General features: G+C 39.7%; 1 protein-coding gene across 4 annotated transcripts in view; it reads right to left on the bottom strand.

Moving 5' to 3' along the window:
• The window catches only part of LOC134543535 (formin-binding protein 1-like), a 244,063-nt gene that overhangs the window by 74,364 nt on the left and 149,296 nt on the right, over window positions 1–20,403 (bottom strand). For all 4 annotated transcript variants that reach the window (XM_063388376.1, XM_063388377.1, XM_063388378.1 and 1 more), the window contains exon 3: window positions 6,872–6,922. In XM_063388376.1, the coding sequence (XP_063244446.1) occupies window positions 6,872–6,922 (51 nt within the window). The remainder of the gene's footprint in view (window positions 1–6,871; window positions 6,923–20,403) is intronic.

The raw sequence follows: 20,403 nt of genomic DNA, 5'->3' as shown, positions 1-20,403 counted from the left end.
TGTTGTGTATATTATGAAATTTTGATGTTGTCAATTATGGTGGAAAAAGTGGCAATATGTAATATTGAAATGACTTTTAAAAATTTTTAAATAAATACTTGAGATGAATAAATAACACTTCCAATTGTGAATGACAATGCAGATCACTTTAATGTTAATAATAACTTATTTTCTGGACATTCCTAGCTACTATTATATGTGCTACATTGATAATTTTGTCAGAATAATTGTGGATTACCTTAAACAGTTTAAAGGATACGTTTTCAGATAGTTATAAAACAAAAATAAACCATTAAAATGTAACATTTTTTAACTTCGTGGCATGCTGTTTTTTTTTTTTTGTAAATTTTTATGAACGTTCAACTAGTTTAAAAGTGTATTAAATGGAGTCGTTTACTTTTTAAAATAGCACTGTTTTTATTAAATTACTAAATCATCAAAGAACTGTAATTTAAAATCTTTTTATTCATAGTGCCAATAAATGTAATTATGTTTTGATACTTAGATTTACGAATATATAGGTACGTAACAATTCTAACTTGTATTTATGTTATAAAGATAAGAACAATATTATTTTAATTTCATAAAATTTATTTACGTAAAATAAAACTCTTTGTCTAAATAAATTCTCTATAACTTGTTTGAATTGTAGTTATTAACAAAAAACAGATTTCAAAAGTAAGTTATATGTGTTTAAAAAAATAAACTTCTTGTACGGTGTTTCATGTCGTAACAGTTTTTATAGAAACTGTGAGACTTTCTAGGTAAATCATTTTGATGATTCCTTACTCTGCAAAAAGCAAACACTTGATACAAAAACCTAAAATCCTTCTGTGCAAGTTTGCCGAGCTCGTAACGGCCAGCACTGCCGTCTGAAGGTCGCCTCGGCGGGGGAAGGATGGCCTACTGTTGGTGACGTCACAAGGGTGCGCGCAGGCCTGAAGTCTAGTCGGTATTGGCTGGGGGTAGGGGTGAGGGTCTGAGGGTCTGAGGGGGTGAGGGTAGTGAGGGTCTGAGGGGGTGAGGGTAGTGAGGGGGTGAGGGTAGTGAGGGTAGTGAGGGCCTGAGGGGGTGAGGGTCTGAGGGGCTTGGTTGGTGAGGGGGTGGGCAGGGCAGGACAGAGCTGGGCAGGGCCGGGCAGGGCCGCAGCTGGCCGTCTGGGCGGTGGGCGGCAGGAAGTGGGCGCCCCGAGAAGCCGGCCCACGCAGCGCGCCGACAATACCGAGCGGCGCATGCGCGCTCCTTGCTTGGCGGCGCCACGCGTCCAACATGCATCACCACGTCTCTACGGCGATAAATATTCTACTTCACTACGTGCTTTCGACGTCACAAACAAACCTCGTTTAATTGCTTAACCTATCTCCGAAACACTCAAATATAAATTAACAAAAATTATTCATTAATTTTTTCACAAAATTATGAACGAAGACCAAATAAAACACGCTACCAAACGTTAAAAAACTTGTTTTCCCGTCCAGGACCTTTTTATTTCATTCAAAGTATTTTCTCTCTTAGAGAATTCTGGAGAATATTCGAATCGATTTTAAAATTTTATTTTTGTTAAACATTGTAATTGCACTCATTGAATTACATGTATCTCAGTTATAGAAGTCGTATCTATCAAAATGCATACTACAGAAATAAAAGTCAAACCCATTGTAAAATATGTCGATAATAGAAAATGTGGGGTTATTTGGGTTTCGAAAAGGGTTATTTGAGTCGTTAAAATTATATTTAATTCTGGAGTAAATGAGCTGTTAAATAACATAAATTGTGCTTCGAAGTTATCTGCAAGTCCCTTTAGGCAATCTTTCGCGTACAAATGTTTCCTACTAAATAAAATGTTCACTAAGACCATGTTTAAAACGTAAACAGAAACACGAGTTTCCATAGGCATTAAATGCATTTCCCACAAACAAACATTTTCTGACCGACAGCTCCAACACAAGCTTCATGATACCAGCGAGCACATTGCTGACAAGCTATCCAGTCACATTTCTTCAGCGATTCCAAGGAGTTATAACGTAGGCTACAAAAACTACACGGTGTGTTATCAGTTCCTTCGCAGTGCATTGATTCTTCGTTTGGATCATCCTCAGAAGATGAATTTGTAGATATTTCACGTAAATCTTCAGCTGGACAGTGAAAATTTTATTGCACTGGAATTTTTCTTTAGTTTCTTGCATGGTTGTCCTTTCAATAGTTTTATTTTCCTCTTTGCTCTACAGTCAGAAATATTATCTCTTGATGTCAAAAGTCGAGATTTTTGTTTTCTGCTTCCTTGTTTTTTGTTACTATTTGTTTTAACTGGCGTTGAGAGAATCTGGAGACTTTGAAGACAACTGCTTCGTGGTTAAAGTTACAGTAGATATCTCGGAGGAATCACGATATTTTTGTGTAGAAGCAGATTCTCCAGAAAGTGGAGTCGATGGAATAGAGCTCTCTAGCCCAGGTGGTTCTTGCTGTGTGTAGAATAGTGTCGATGGTAAAAATATCTCTTCAGGGACTATTTCAGGATTGTATGGATGTATTCCTGTACATTGAGAACCTTTTTCTGCAAGAGCTGGCGTTGCATTTCTGAGCCAGGCCTTTTTGAACAGTTCCCCAAAATTGAACTTGCTGATTTTTCCACCTGGATGGCTATGGATATAATGCGTGGCTTCAGCATGATAGTGTGTTTTGAGAGTCAAACACAGTTCTGTCCATGGGTTGTGTGTGGGGGCAGACAAATAAGTTCAATGTCATTTTTTTCACAAAACTCCAAGCATTCGAGGGAGCTGTGAGAAGAATGTCCATCCAGCACGAGAAGACATTTTCCGGGAACCCTAAAAAAATTAAAATGTTTTAACCAAAAGAGAAATATTTCCTCGTTTATGTACCCAGACTCCGACATTTTAACTACCGTTTTTGATGGCATGTGCTCGTTATACTCTTGTCAGAAACGAACAGCCTTAAATATCACCATTGGTGGAGTATACTGATCACTTGCACTGCATGCTGCAACTATTGTAACATTTTCCCCACATTCTAAACTGGTAATAGATGTTACTTCTCTTTTCCCTTTTGGAGCTACAACTTTGACTGGTCTATTGTTCATAGGTAGGCCACTTTCATCAACATTATAAATGTTCTGAGGTTTACAGTTGACTCCAATTTTAAGAATTGTAGTTTGAAGCCAAGAATAAAAGTCATTAACCGCACCTTTATTCACCCCTGCAGCACGAGCCATTGAAAGTCCTTCGGGTTTTCTCAACGATAATTCAAGATGTATTTTCATAAATGAAAGGAACCAATCTTTCCCTGCGATTCCAGATTCTCCCCATGGATGTTTTATACTATTTGACACAACATATTTGTCAACAGCAGACGCACTCCTTTAGAATCACATCCTAATCCTCGGTTGGATAAGTTTATCAGCCTCAAAACAAGTTCCTTCTCTTGTTCGTCACTTAACACTGTTGGGTGGCCAATTTTTTTCTTTCTTGAAAGATATTCTTGGAGGTGATGCTCACTGTACGATTGTCGAAGTCTTTCTGTATACACACTTCTCCTCAAAGTTTCATATGGTATGCTGAAATGAACTGATGCTGCTATCATGCTTAAACGGCACTCCAACAACTTTGGATGCTAAATTCAGCTGCTCACGTGTCCACTTTAAATATGCACCAGTCCTTTTGTAAGTGCGAACCATCTGAAGAAAAAAAACAGTGAGATAAAATTACATAATATGGTGTGCAACAAAACTTTTTTATATAAATGTAGTGTGATATAATAAATATTAGCAAAAACCATCTTTACATTTAATAAATATATCCTTGGTATCACAACAATCACTTTTGTGTTGACCCAAACAGCCCCATTGTTGACCCAAATAGCCCCAGAAAAACTACTCAAATAGCCCCAATTACTTTAAATCACAAAATTAGCAAAATATTCAATTCATTAAAAATAATTCTTGCTGTGAATATACTAAGAGACTCACAAATTTTTCTTCTTTCGTTTGACATATAACACGATGAAGTTTCACGTCACACTTGGATATCACTATTTCCCCGGGTATTAAAGTTAGAGTTTAATATTTCAAGACAGTGAGATGATTACCTTGCGCCGTTCGCCGCCCGTCCGTACACAAAATATCACATAACATCCGCACACAGCATGTCCGTCTGCTCAGCACAACCTTCTTCTCGCTTCTGAAGTCCAGTCCGTGCCGATGATGCGCGGAGTTATTGCGCAGTAGCCGAAAGTACCCTGCCCTACACGAAAATGTGCCTGATAACAATTCGATGAACTGTTAAAAAAATATTATTATTTCAGCATAAACCGATTTCTTCTGGGTTTAGAATCACCCGCAACATAAGTGTATGATTATCTGAAAGTAAAAAAAAAAAAATTGTTAACATTGTTGTATTAGTTGTATGCACAAGCCGAGGTAAACAGTCGAGAACAATGTGCGTCGAGCTCAGACCTCGGTGGGTTCCCTGGCTTCAGGAGCAGTGCTTCTACTGGGGACTGCAGCAGTGAACCCCCGTGTTTGGCAACTGCCTTTCAGCAAGGGCCCGATCTGTAGGATTCTCAGGGAGGGGGAGGGATGTTTGGCTTGTGGTCATTTCACTAGGAAAAATTTATAATATTCACAAAGAAATCCTTCAAACATAGTTTTGACGCTATTATTAGATACATTTAACGTCATTGTGTCAGTTATGATTGCCTCCACAGAGATGGGCCATTTAATTCCCCCCCCCCCTATTTTATACCTAATTATGCGTTTTCATTTATAAGGGCCATTCTTACTGATCTTTTACAGAGAAAGCATTTATTTCAATGTTCTGTTCTAAATATTGACTTCAGGTAGGATATGCTATACGAATACGATATTTGCTTTTGTTTATCGCCAGACAAATATTCATGCTAAACACTTTTCGCTTAACTAATTTAACTATGGTCACTCTAATTATATGTGTTCCCACAGTCGGGCAAAGAGGAACAAGTGAGAATCTGAAATTAGTTTTAAGGGTACATTGTCGCCACCGTCTTGGATTTTAAAATGTGTATAGTCACAGGGATATATCCTAAGAAATGTTTATTTATTTACTACGAAATGTTTTCGAGCTGTAAGTTATTTTAACTATGACCGCTTGTGTGACTTTTTACCATTACGAGATAATATTTATTAAATATTTTGAGACAATCTGAGACGGAACATTAAATGTAAGAGCGCTATCGCGACAGATTTACAGAATCGCTCAATAGTAAAATCAACGACACGAGAATTAAACAACAAATACGGCGTGCGAGACGGAGCCTTGATGGCTCGAAGGGCGTAGGGGCTGACTTCAAACGTTTCGTCGAGTCGACATTCGTGGAACGGGGTTGTTACCGTGAATGGTCTTTAATCCGAAATTCTATGGATAGGCACAATCTGTGACCCGGCACCAATCGATTCCGGCTGTTGACCTTGACTGCCGGGTCACTCATTACAGTTACAGTAGGTTTTCATTTCAGTACAGTGGTTAACTGTTTCCTAGAATATTACACTCCGTTTTTTCACATTCGGTACCCCGGTACCCCGGCACACGCGGCTCCAGACAAGCAGGCGAGGGGCGGATGAAAGCTGGAGAACAGCCTGCTCCGTCACGTGGGCCTCGCACGCGCCGCGCAGGGAGAGCCGCCAGACAAATGGAGAGGTTCTTCTCCCTCCTGCGCCTTACTTTCACTGGGCCCAGCCTTCCTTCCCCGACACGCATCCAATCGCCCGCACCACACTGCCATCTCCCACGGCCTGCTCCTATCCCTGCGTATCAGTCACGATAGTCATCTTGCGAGCATTCTGATAGTAAACAACACTTACTTATTGGGTATATCAAAACTTAATACATTTACAGTAATGGTTCCTAAAATAAAGAACGGACAAAATAAAAAAAATAAACACATGGGATGCGACACAACCTATTACGCCTAGCAACACAGGTGTTTAGAGTACACAGGTTTGCTACTATATTGGACGGTAAGTGACAGAATACACATATATTTAGTTGAATTATAATATGGAAATTTTTGTAGGCAAATAAGTAATTTTTGATCCAAAGGGGATAATGTATATTCTAAGATTTGTGCTGCCAAGTAGCAAAATTTCGTTAACTACTTAACTTTTCTTTCCTAGGCTGTTAGGCGTGTTTTCACAAAACTTTCCTATATTTACTTATATCACTCTGGTTCTGACCGCATCGATTAACATTTACTGAAATTCCCTACCCGATTTCCGACCACAAGACTAATTGAACATTCGTGGAGTTTCTTCAAATAAACTATGAAGCCCACAATCTTGTACGCCGTAGAAATAATAGTATGACTTCCATGCGCCCACCATGGACGGGTGGAAGTTGGCAAGCCTGCTTCATTTCTATTGTTACTGCCAGTTCACTTTAACTACTTCATTAAGTAAATTTACAAAAACCATTAACGTAAAATTTTACTTTTATTAAATTATTATTTTACGTAGTATTAACATGTAAATTATATTAACATTTCTTCGTCAAGTACACACACACACTAGGCGCAAATTCGAACCTATGAACCTCATATCCCAGTCTTATATATTTCCACTCGGGATCATGCACTTGGAGGTTTATAAACTAACGAGAAAATATATAGTATAACGGCATATTCAACTAGTGGCTTATATACATTAATAAAATGTATTTTAATACGTTGCTGCATAATTACATTCTCTTGAACGTTGTAAAATGTCTATAAAGAATATTAACTTCCACAGTGGCATAATTGTTTTCATAAAAAAGAGTACGTTGATAAGAACTATAAATTACCTATTGAGATAAAAATACATAAACAATAATTGATGGATACTCACTGATAGTCTTCTTCGTCTTTCTTCTTGGGCTGGTAATTTTTCACGAGTCTCCTGGAAAAAAATGTAACAGTAAATTAAAAACAGAGATAAAAATTAATTAATGTCAAAGTTTACATGAGAACTAAATAGCATTGCACTGCAAATTTTTCGTAACCAGCACTTTTACAAAGCAGACTCGAACAGACCAACACAGCAAGTTGCAAACTAAGACCATCAACCCGTATACGCGATTAAATACACAAGTAGGCTACTTTTTTTTAATCAAACCTTCAGATTAAAAATTTATGCTCGAAAGCACATATTTGTAATGTCGATACTGCCTGATAATTGTCCGACATGTTGGCAGGAAATTCGTGAATTAATACTAATACTGTCATATTTTTCATGTATCACAGATTTGGGCAACCAAAATTAAAAGTAAACTTTACAAAGTTTAGCTTCACAAACAAAGTTGCTGCTTGAGATATAGCGTGGTTAATATATGCTAGCAATAGTTAACCATAAAACAGTGACCCTTGATTCCCGCAATAAATGACCTAAAGCTAAATTTGTGATTCACAAGCGAGAAAGCGCCTGCGAGGCGAGGCGAGAGCGAGAGGGCGCAAACACGTAATTGTGGCACGACTTGGACAGCCCATCAGTCGAAGGTGAACGAGCGTGCTTGAGCTGGCGAGTTGCTTTCTCGAGAACCGCCTACTATTTCGCCTAGCTGCGTATCAGCATAGCCACATCCAAAAAAGAATTGTATAGGTAAATACACAAAATTACAAGCAAAATGAAACTCATTTAAGACACTGTTCATCGTTAAATATCTTCAAATAAGAAGTTAACTATATAGTTCCTTTACTTAAATCAAAAGATGATGAGCACGATTAACAATTTAGAGGGAAAACATAGTTACTGAACGTCCTCGAAAAGCCATACAGCCAGCGTCAGTGAATCCTGTTATCATAATTTACATTGACTTAATGGGCTTGATTGAATACGACTGAAACAGGTTTGCTTGCGAATGCTATTGTGATGTGTGAAATAACAGTAGATCCTTGAAAACTTAACTTGTGCATTTCAGCTCTTGAACACAATTAGATTCCTAAAGATAATTCAGTCCGAGTTTTCGAAATATGAACCTACTTCACATCATTTATATAGTCAGTTTGGAATAAATCTACGACGGTCTGTGCTTAAGGGGCCCACCTAGTCAGGGGTGTATTTGTGTTGGTGAGGCGGGATCATCAGTGCAACGCTCACTGGTACTTCTAGCGCGGTATCGCCTCTGAACTGGCGCGTAGTCTTCTCGTCGTGCATAGGACAACTATGAGATTTGAGCAGTGACCTTAACTTTAGATGGCGGAGAAAGTTGTTATGCAAGGCCCTCGATACCGGATGTTCCATGCCTGAATGTCTACCACTGTGAAAAAAAGCGCTATAGGAAAATGCGGAAAATGAAACGCCCTGGGTCTTAGCAGAAGGTGTGCGGCCACGCCGCCACGCTACTCCTCGCTCGGACGATGACCTTGCAGTGCAGAGGCGAGGCGCGCGCCACACAACAAGCCGGAGGGCTGGGCGCGGCTCCAGGCTCCAGGCTCCAGGCTCCAGGCTCCAGGCTCCAGACTAGGAGCATCAGTTCCGCTACAGTCGTGTGCAAGGTGCCTGCTATTCTCCACGCCAGTCCTCTAGCACCGGAAACTGCTACCAATAACCTTACACAAGCAGGCACCATTCAAAGTGAGGGGACTTAAGCCCCGGGCTCACACACCCGATACCTTGCATGCACTGAAAATATTAGCTACAGAAAGACAATACAAGAACGGTATAATTTTCAAATTGTATAAATAACCATTCAATAATAGTAATGACAAAAAAAGAAAAGAAAAAATGGCGTGTGAGACCGGGCCTTAAAAAGTGCTGTTTGGAAAAATAAAGGAGCACGTTAAGTTAGGACGGCATCCTTCAAGTTTCCGAAACGCGGATATACGGGTTACACTCTGTTCACGAGATCACCAACCATGTGTCGACTTATCCGTAATTCGTGAACCTACGTAATTTGTGTAATATCCCCACGACAACGTACTGACCGCAGCTCCGCGGATGGAGACCTGAGAACTGTCAGAAGGAAAGTGGCTGATGGAAGCTACATTTCGGTCAGAGTAAATGACAACCAGTGTTGCCAAATTAATACTATCGGGCTTTGTTTAACATTAAAATAGTTTTATACCATTTTTAATTATAATAAGTTTTATTTCTTTAGTTTCACTACTTGTTGAATTATTTATTAATTTGACGGTATTTTCAAATCTGTAGTCATTCTGACAAAAACAAAATAATTCAATGCTAAATACATTATTATTTCAATGTCGACCACTATAACTATTAATAACAAGGCATTCCATAATATTATGAGATATGCTCAAACCTCGAAAAATTATAATAAATGTTATAAAAAATTGTACACAAATACAATTGAAACCAAGATAACGTGTTTCAATTAAGAAACCTTAGAAATTTAAAATATATATATATATATATATGATGAGATGATTTTTAATGAAATACAACAGGAAAAAGTATTTCCAAAGATTACTTTAGAAAACCCAAAGTTGCGTGTACATGTTTGCCTACTGGTGTATATCTGGCAACAGAGCACAGCGCGGGTAGCAGTGTAAAGAGAGACTGCGCACTCACGATGAGACGCGCTATAGGACTCGCCCAGCGCGCTGCCAACTGCACGGCGGGACGTGCCGAGCGCACCTGGCGTGATGCTGACGAGGTGATAGCTTATCTCTCGGTCCAGTTCAGCGCCTCCCTCCCCCCCATCCACCAACCCAAGCACAAGAGAGACCAGAGCTGCGCAGCAACAGTTTGGTTGTCCCCGCGTGGAATGGCCCGCAGAGCTGGGAAACATGACTTTCTTAGTTGTACGCAGCTGGTGCCAAAATTCATTTCAACAACTACTACTACTATTCATTTTATTATTTTAACAAAACGTATTTCTGTTGAACTACTATTTATAAACATTTCGCACACTGGATTGTTCACGTCGACAGTTTTGAAAGTTATCTTTCAATCGTTAAAACAATGACAGCCCCATCCGCAGAAGGCACGAATATATACACATCATCAGTCAATTCACCCCACACCACCTCTTCGGCACCAATTTATACTTGGAAATTTGGTCGGACGTAAACCGTTCAATATTTCGTGCAAAACAGAACAAATAAGATGGCCCTTCTAATAATGGAAGAGTTAAGGCTAATGAAAAAAATATAATTATTCAAGTTATTTCAAATTAGTAAATTAACAAAAACTATATAAAATTGCTAGTAAATAGCTGGTCTAATGCCATGGTCAGCAATTTTATCTTCTACAAAAATAACTATCCTCCCATGATATTCTACCTCCTAAAAGAAAAATTTCTCATTAAAACAATGTTTAAAACCACTTTTTTTCTGAGGCTCTCAGGATAGACTAATATTTTAGAGACCGTTTCATTCATGTAATGCCGCCCGTTGAGGAGCGGCCAGGAAACGTCGAGTTTTCTGTCCCTGGCCAACGTCCAGATGTGTTTCAATGGTTCACGCAGGCCGAGTGGGCGGCCTCTTGAAGTTCATCACAATAATCACTCAGTACCACCGCGTTTAATTCCTTTCACAAGTTACAAACACGGCAATCTTAGGAATTATTTTCACAACACACTACAGTAAACCGGCAGATTAGTTTGACAAAGAATGACATCAAGAGCGCCGGACAGGAATACGCTCAGGTTTTCGAACACATGCTCCCGAATCGCATTCATCTATTTTGTCCCCGCATTATTTCTTGCATTGTATTCAGTAACCCCCCTAACTATTACCCTACCCACACGGCAACAGTTGCCTGAACTTCTGCCCATAATACGTGCATCTTCCACAGCGCATCGGACGGCGCGGGTCTGGCCACGAGGCAGACTGCCGTGGCGACATACAGCTTGCACCAGGCCCTGCCACGGTACTGTCTGGATGAGCAACTGGTCCGAGCAATTGTTACATCCGCTCCACACTATGCCAGTGGTTGCCAGTTTCCACTCTGTCAATTGGTTACATGCTCGATTTAGTGCATTCCTGTGAGAGCTGCTTTGAGCACTATAAGAAAAGCGGTCGAACGAATATTCAGCCAAAAACGCTGCGGGAGTTTGAGCCACAGTGGGAGAAAAGCATAGCGTGACATCAGACTTAGATGACACTATTGCCAGGATGGCGAGGCACTTAAATCTGGCAAGTCCCAGTTCACCGTTAATTTAATCGCATAAGTTCCAGAAAGAAGATACAAAAAGGCACTAGGGTGTTCAGACGCATCTCTCAGCATGTTATATGCCGTAGATGGCTTGTAGGCACGTACACGCCACAGCGCTCGGCGGGGCTGACGACTACGAAGCAGGCTGTACCGCCGCGAGCGAGACGACATTCCCCTCATTCGCCACATTTCCGCCTGCAACAGCCGTGCCGCCACGACACACGCGACGCTGTCTAGACTCTCGAGCCACGTACCGTCGGCATCCTGCGGTTATGCACATGCTATACTCCGTCAACGATCGTCTCCACATTGATTTTCATGGATGCGGCGCGATAAGAGACTTCCTTAATCAGTATTGCTTATGAGGATTTCTTCTTGCTATAGCGTACCTAGTTAAAACTTATTTTCCCAATGTATTGTATGTATACTTTCATATATGTGTTCACACTATACGCATGGAGTATTAATAGCCAGGATACAGCATGCTGTGACGTAGTTGGTCACTTTTAACATCCATCGCCATATTCTCACACCAAAAACATAGTGTAAATGGTGCTTTATAACTTCTAATGATGGTTAATGAGTGTGAATTAGCATTGTTAAAAACAGTCACTTTAATAAAAAAAAAGTCATATAAAACTATTTTCACAATGCCTCTACACATAATTATTTTGGGCGTCTAACCAGTATGGCGCAACAAAGCTGTAGAAAAATAAATAAAGCTCCACAGAATTACCATGTAATCATGCAGACATGGACAACCCCTGACTGACTATATGGACCTTCGATAATCCGTCAAAGCTGCTAATCCGACCTTGGAGTTACGAATTAGGAGTTAAGAACCCGACAAGTGTTTTTACTAAAGTATTTTAACATGTTGTATAGTCTCACCAACGAAAGTGTGAGTTTAACCCCTACCAGTGAGAAGTAGCTGCGTAAATAAACTATGCCTCCGATTAAGATATAGTGATACCAGCTAAACAAACAAAAAAATGTTAATCTCGTCGGTGATTGGAAGTAGTATTCACATTATCGGGAATTGGGCGCCATTGCAGACCCTTGAAAATATTTAATATTAACAAATTACTTTAATCGGAAGGAAATGAAGTTAATACAATTATTTCGGAAAACAACAGCTTTCAATCTGCATAGAATTAGACATTATTGTACGAAAAATGAAATTTAGTTATAAATTACCCTTATTTAGCATATGGGATTATGTACTGGTTAAATATAGCTAACATTCAAATTATAAAATATAGTAGTAGTGCAATTGATTAGACAGTTACCTATAGTAGTGTGTTGAAATATTTACGTTAAATATCAGTTAGGAGTCCACAAAATCCTCTACTTCTCAACATTTCAAAAATTACTCGGCTTAGTAAAGTCAATAAATACGTTATTATTTCTGGTATCCTCCGAGTATACGGGGAAAAAATGCAAGGCTGAATCAAAGCACTTAAAAAGGCTGTAAAACAAATGAGGATCCATTATGAAGAATAAAAACAGAAGTAAAAATAATACTTTGCTTGAATTTTAACTAATGTTATATCACTACTCAAAATTACACACAACACATTATAACCCTACACAAATCACAATATAACAAAATACATGTTTTACATATCACATTTACAATGGGGTTCATCGTATTTCCTACATTAGGAAATGATAGTTTTCATCTAGCGTTAATGACTGTGATATGGGTCCTTCTCCACACCACCACGGTGATAGTACTGGAATCCGCCGAAGTTTCGAAACAGGACACTATGTCTCTCGGAGTGCCGAAATCCTACAACAGCGGTAGACCACTCTGGCTCCGGAAGTCTGTTGTAAGACTGTCGACGATTCACCGATGTAAAACCGCCCTCCAATTGTTCACTAGTGAAGTCAGTTCTTAAATCTTGCAGCAAACCCGTAAGAGCTGGGTTTCGACGTGGTCCGTATTGATCTTGATAATTCAAATATAACACGAAATCAGTAAAATCAATTGCTTGTGCAAATATAGTTCATGTAACTGGTTTCCACTTACAGTAATGCTTCTCTGATCGACGTCAGTTAAAATAAGTCCACTTATTGTGACTCGAAGTTCATTTCCCTACATATATTCTTGCACATCCACAAAATAAATATATATATTCCAGCAACACAAAATGCTTGATTAAAATTTCTGTCATTTTAAAGACAGCTTCTTAGTAGTTCAAAGGAATATATTGTTACGAATGTGAGCAGGGCCGCGGCGCGAGCAGGTTCGGAGCTGGCTGGCGACCCCACACGGCCACTGATGCCACGTGGCCGCCGCAACATAAGACGTGCCGCGCGCGCCTGGTAGATTACAAGGGTCGTCGCTTCCCCCCCCCCCCCCTCCATCCCTCCGCTGCCCTAGCGACGCTCTGCCTTTGCGGCGTTATCTGACACCTTGCAGCTGGGGAGTTCCGCGGGCCGCCGAAGCCAGTCTCGATATTTCTGGCGTCGGGTCGGCGCGGAATGACGCGACTGGCCCCAGCCGCGCTCGATACTACTAGAAGTGGCACCTGGGCCTATGTAAGCCCAGGACGCCGGCCTCTGCAATTCAGTTGGGAAATGATCCGGGCAATAGTGCCGCGGGCGCGGCGGAGTTTCGGGGCGATAGTGACGCGGGTGCGTCGGACTTCCTCGGCGAGTGCAGTTGTTCCGGTGCGATAGTCTGGGCGATAGTGCCGCGAGTGCGGCGGAGTTCCGGTGCGACAGTCTGTGCGATAGTGCCGCGGGTGCGGCGAGAGTCCCGAGCGAAGTTCCGAGCGAAGTTCCGAGCGAAGTTCCGAGCGAAGCGTCGAGCGGATCCTCGGCGAAGGGAAGTGGGAGTGCGGCGGCGGAGTCCCGCGACGGAGGTCCACGAGGGGTGCTGCGGCGAGAGTTGCGCCAGAGGTGCGGCCCAGCGAGGTGTGCGGTGTGTGAAAACGAGTGACTGGGGTAGAAACATTTTTAAGTGTAATTGATTACTAGGCATTTTTAGAAGATTATTTGTTATGTAAATATTGGAAATCAATAAAACTGTGTAGTAAAATCATTAATTGGGACATCCATTTACGAACCCAGTAGTTTTTCCACGACGATTATTTCATTTTAATAATCCGTAACAATATTATAGTAGTGAAGCTCGTTCGAGACAAAACGATTCCACTTATGTAAAAGGCTAAAGCAATACCCTCTTGTTCCAAACGAAAAATTTCCAATCCATCGTCTTTATTTCATGCTAATAAGTTCCTTACATAACAACGCTCATAGAGCAATATATTACACTACCAAGAATTATCATTCCGCAAAGACAAAATGCCTTACGAGAAAAGTATTTACATCCTATGGTTGCAGTAAAATAAAAAAAAATTATCATTTTTCTGTGTTGATATTTCTCCACAATGTTATCATTAATATGTTTATCTCCCACTGTTACTATCGTTTTAAAGCTACTATATACACTAACTAGCTGCAGTACCCGGCGTTGCCCGGGCTGAACACAGGGTGAAGGGGACCTTTTTTTCGAAATAAGATATAGTAGTAATTGTCTTCTTAATTTGAATGTCAAGTGTGCAAGATAATTTATATCACTTTCAGATACCGACAGACGTTGTTCTGCCAATGTACAGTTATTTACCTGTATATATCTAAAAATTGGTGGTCTGTAAGTAATCTAGACTCTATAAAGCACTATAGAAAAAAGCTGAAAAATAAGAGATTACTAATATTGAAAAGATTATATTATTTAACTAATGCTCGGCATGCATTGCAATGCCTCATTCAGTTTTGTTTTGTAATATGTTTGAATTAGTTACACATATAATTGTAATAGGTTTGAAGTAGTTACACACAAAAATCTATCCATCTCTCTAAATATATATTTATCTATATCTACATCTATATATATCTATGTATCTCTCTATCTCTATTGATCTCTTTATATCTACATATCTAGGTTCCCGGGTACGCGTTCGCGAGTTCCTAACTCTTATTATCAGCAAGGTGCTGCAAGTGTTCGGCACTCGATTGTCGTTCGTATAGTTGGAACGATCTGGCTTTTTGTGTTGAAAGGCGAAGCGAACGTTCGGTGCTAGATTCCCTCGCGCGTGCTTGTGACATTCTGTCATTATTTTGAGTAAGGCGTTGCGAACGTTCGGCGCTAGATTCCCTTGTACGTGCTTGTGACATTGTCACTATTTTCAGCAAGGCGTTGCGAACGTTCGGCGCTAGATTCTGTGGCCCGCGATTGCGAAGCATACGCTCTCTGATTTGCGAGACGATCTGAATTTTCAGAAGATAAATCTCCAATGCGTCGTATTTTTGCTAATCTCGCTTGGGAGCAACTTTTAGATAGTTGAGACTTTTTTTCTTAGGCATATCGTTGACTTTTTTTTAAATCAGAAAAATTAGAATAGAACTTTTGATAAATACTTACTATTATAGTGTATATTTAAAAAGAGGAAAGAGCCTCGTGCCACGTCAAACGTAAACAAACCTATCATCCATAGATAACCATAGCGCGCGTCGCGAGCATGGCTGTGCCAGGCTACATTCAGACCTCCATGACAAAACAATTAAAGGGTTTATTTTTTCTATTTCTATGACTTATTAAATTCGTAATATATATTGATTAGAATAGCCAATTTGAACAATTCTAAAAGTAATTTACAGGAATTGAAACAGTCTTGAAAACAATATGATTTATTTGGATAAGGATTTAAACAGAAGTATGAATAACATGGTTTATCAACTTTTAAAATTTAAAAGAGGTTATTGTGACATAACGATAATAGTTGGACATATAATTATAGTATCGCCAAGTTTTTTGTAGTTATTGATATGTTCTTTAATATTGTAGGACATACTTTTGTTCTATCATCAATAGTTTCCGCAGCGCATGCGATGTAAGATGTTTTATAGCATTATTTTTACACCTTGGGTTACGTTACTAAATTTTAGTAAGGATTCCTTATCTTTTCTAGCAATAAATATAGCCTATGTTACTCAGGGTGAATGTAGCTTTCTAATAGTAATTTTTTAAATCGGCACAGTAGTTTTTGAGTTTATTCATTACAAACATACACACAAAAATACAAATCTTTCCTCTTTATAATATTAGTGTAGATATTAGTGTAGATGAAATTTCGTGTCAAGAGTTTTGCCATAAGACAAGTAAAACGAAATTTATACTTATGCCGCTACACTGCACTAAAACGTAACCCACGAACTCTCCCTGAAAGACAGAGAATGATTTTACCGGCAAATTTCATAAAAGTCAAACGTTTTGATGCTAAGCTTCGTAGCGTCAGACCATTCAAGGTTTGACTCTTTTTTATAATAATAACTCATGAAAGTGATAAAATTTTTGATATGCAATACGGTAGTTAGATTATTTCAAGTTTTATGTTATGTTATATGTTATAATGCCATATTGGTGTTTCGCCGTTAAGTTAGCCAGAGAAGATTTGCCTTTGCACTATACTAAGTCTGCTAGCAGTTCACGTATCCGGCCACATAATTTTATTTTCTAGCGCTAAGATGTAACAGTGTTACGAAATACTTTGACCAAAAATGGTAAAATCACAGCATTTTAATTAACTCCTCATAAACCATATATAATTTGTTTAATCATTTTAGCTAAAGAAAAAAACATTAAAATTGTGCTACAGTTCAAACCATTCTAATTTTCTTCTGTAAAACCTCTTCTTTGCAAAGTTTGATAACCAAGCTTTAGTGCATGGTATAAAGGCAACCAATGACACTTATGCCTTTTATACAAAGCACTCAAGAAATATTGGTTTACACATATTTTTCTCTCGCACTTTGTTCACTTGTAATAACTGATATTACCGACATATAATAGAGAGAATAAGGATATGTTGACACTGAAGAACATGTTGGCGGAAGTACGCAATCAAGAAGAAATTTTTCGTACGGACAATTGTTTGTACGTAAATAATTCGGTATGTATTACTATCATGAAAGGAAGAGAGTGAATGGATTTCTCAGGATGTTCTTGGTAGTAAAGAGGTGATTAAGATGGATGCTCACTATACAAACGACAGGGAAATCACTTATGGAAGCTTGTTAGGATCGGAACGGAAAAGAAAACGGCCGTATCTGGTTACGAGAGAGGGGATAATCGAACGTATTAGAAAGTGGGTCACAGAAAAAGGGTCAAACAGTTTAGGCAGTCTCTGAATGGAAACTGGTTATCACGGAAGGCAAAAGACTCGTACACACTATGATACGGCGCAAGGGTTGCTATCAAAAAACACTTCTCTTTTGCATTCATCATTTTAAAAAGCATCCTTGCATGTTGCTCCGGCAAACTTGGTTAGCCTGCGACCACTAAAGCATAAAATACAACTAAAGCTACAGAAGAACATTTGAAGCAGGTATTCAAAAAGCTAAGACATTCGGTATAGTTATTCACAATAGTAATTTCGCGCACGCCTTGTAGTGACACGTACAACAAACATAACTTGAAACAAAGCATGAAAACTGCGCACTGGAGAAAGAAAAATTAGTACAAGAAAACACTTGTCATCCAGACATAAATTCCTGTGTAAACGTTAGTTAAGCCCTCCCGATAAGAGAAAAATAGAGAAATCAGAGAGAGAGAGAGAGAGAGAGAGAAAGTAAGAGATAGTGAACAAGAAAAAGAACGAGCAAAAAAAATACGCTAAACACTGTTTCCGCTTGCCTGGTGTTCATTTAGTCGTAAAGGCTGTAGTTGAGTGTCGCGAGGGAAGAGGAAGAGGTCACATGAAGCGTAAAAGTGGCGGTTCAACGAAGCGAAGCGACCTATGGCAGGAACGTCGATGTGACACCTGTTGGGATTTTCCAGTCCGCGGAGGGAGAGGTCGATAGTACCAAATACATACCGATCAACGCACGATGCACAAGTGTACAAACAGTCCATGGCTATTCCTGGTGAAAAAACAACTTGAGCAGTTTCACTTTGCTAGTGGCTGTGTGTGTGAGACTGTGTGTGTGCGGCTGTGTGTGTGTGCGGTTGTGTGTGTGGCTGTGTGAAGAAACAAAAAATTGCTATGAAAAAACAGTGTATGTTTTTTTTTAATTTACTTGTTAATATTATTTGGGTGCTTTGTAAACTTTACACATTCTCTTTAATTTTATATTTTTTCTTAAATTTTATCAATACGGTACTTACTAAATGCGATCTAATAGCAGTAAAACATAACGCAGGTGTTAATAATTACAGATCGGAAATAGTGTTCAGTAAATATAATAAAATTTATAGCACAGCAGCAGATGCAAGAGAACTAAAAGCAAAACTTAATAGTAATGACAAGAAAATAAAATAACCAACTCAGCGCGCGACACCGAGTGTGCATACAATGAATGTTACTTTAACAATTATTCTCTAAAGCGGTATTCCAAGACACAAAAATAAGGGTTTCGGTGTTGAATAAACTACACCTGTATCCTAACCGTATTCTTAGTGCACATTACCGCTTCCAAACCGTTAAATTGGACACTGCCAGTCACTTTTTTAGGACGCTGATTTTGGTGTCCTATCCATGACCTATCTGTTGCCCAAACTTCTGCGCAAGCCCAGAGCTCACTTTTTTAAGGAATTCTCCAGATGGTGGACCCGCGTATGGCCTAACCACTTTGGTAAGACCCTTGATGTTGAAGAAACGAATTAATGTGCCAAATAAAACTTGATACTAGAGAAACTATCTCAGAATACATTTTGTACACTTTAATGGTCCTAACAAAAAATAACCGCAACTTTATAAAAATATTTGAGAAAATTATAATAATATTCAATACCCATAGTTACTTCATCATACATCATGTCTCTGTAGCAGAATAATAAAGTGCAAACAATGTAACGCATTATACAGAGAATGGTTAATAGCTACTTAAAACCACAAAAACGCAGAATAATTTTAATTCTTTATAAAACGTATTATTGCATTATGAACGTTTTAATTGATATATAATATATTCAACAAGTTACTTTTTTGGTAATTACTAATGTTACGACCGGGTTCGTAAAAGGATAGCCCAATTAAAGATTTTACTACACGGTTTTATTGATTGCCACTATTTATATCACTAACAAATTATCTTCTAAAAATTGCTAAAAATCAGTTACACTTAAAAATGTTTATTCCCCAGTCACTCAGCTTTTACACACACACACCTCGCTGGGCCGCACCTCTGGCGCCACTCTCGCCGCAGCACCCCTCGTGGACCTCCGTCGCCGCATTCCTCCGCCGCCGCCGCCGCCGCCGCCGCCGCCGCCGCACTTCCCTTCGACGCTTCGCTCGGAACTTCGCTCGGGACTCTCGCTGCACTCGCGGCACTCTCGGCACTCTCGGCACTCTCGGCACTCTCGCGCAGACACTCTCGCCCCGGAACTACGCCGCGCCCGCGACACTGTCGTCCGGAAACTCCGCCGCGCCCGCGACACTATCGCCCGGAACTGAACTCTCCACCCTGGAACCTTCGTCCAGGGACTTCGCCGCTCCGCCGCACGCGCGGCACTATCGCCCGGAAACTCCGTCGCGGGAAAACTCCCGACTCCTCACTCACTCCACACTGACTCGGAGGCCGGCGTCCTGGGCTTATATAGCACAGATGTCACTTCTAGAATTCACGAGACTGCGGCTGGGGGCCAGTCGCGTCATTCCGCACCGACCCGACGGCAGAATCTCTCGAAACACGCGTCGGCGACTCGCGTAACTCCGCAGCTGTCAGGTGTTAGATGTCAAGCTATCAGCGCCGCGCGGGGAACGGAGGAAAGGAGGGGGGAAAGCGACGATCCTTGTAATCTAACAGACGCGCGCAGCACGTCTCACGTTGCGCCAGCCAGCTCTGCACATGCGCGCCGCGGCTCTCCTTACGTTTCGTAACACTAAAATAACTTCTAATATATAGCTTGGTCCGTTGGTACGGTTATTTCATATAAGATAGTCCCTTATTTTTGCCATTATTATACAAAAATAAAATACAAACATAATAAAAGTTATAGTATTTATGTGTATAGATAAATAATTTTGTGTTCTCTGAACTGTGAAATATTTTTGTTGCGAAAATAGTGTTACCAAATGTTAGTAACAATTAAAAATTACTACTCACGTGGTATAAGCAAGATACACTATTTTGTATTGTCTTTCTTTATTATTATTATTATTATTATCGTTATTATTATTATTATTATTATTATCGTTATTATTACTATTATTATTATCATGTAAACGTAAACAAAAAAAAATGTTGTGTAGAGA

The sequence above is a fragment of the Bacillus rossius genome, chromosome 1 (assembly GCF_032445375.1).
Source record: "Bacillus rossius redtenbacheri isolate Brsri chromosome 1, Brsri_v3, whole genome shotgun sequence".
In the NCBI taxonomy this organism is placed as follows: Eukaryota; Metazoa; Arthropoda; class Insecta; order Phasmatodea; family Bacillidae; genus Bacillus; species Bacillus rossius.
This window is presented reverse-complemented; position numbering and strand designations above follow the sequence as displayed.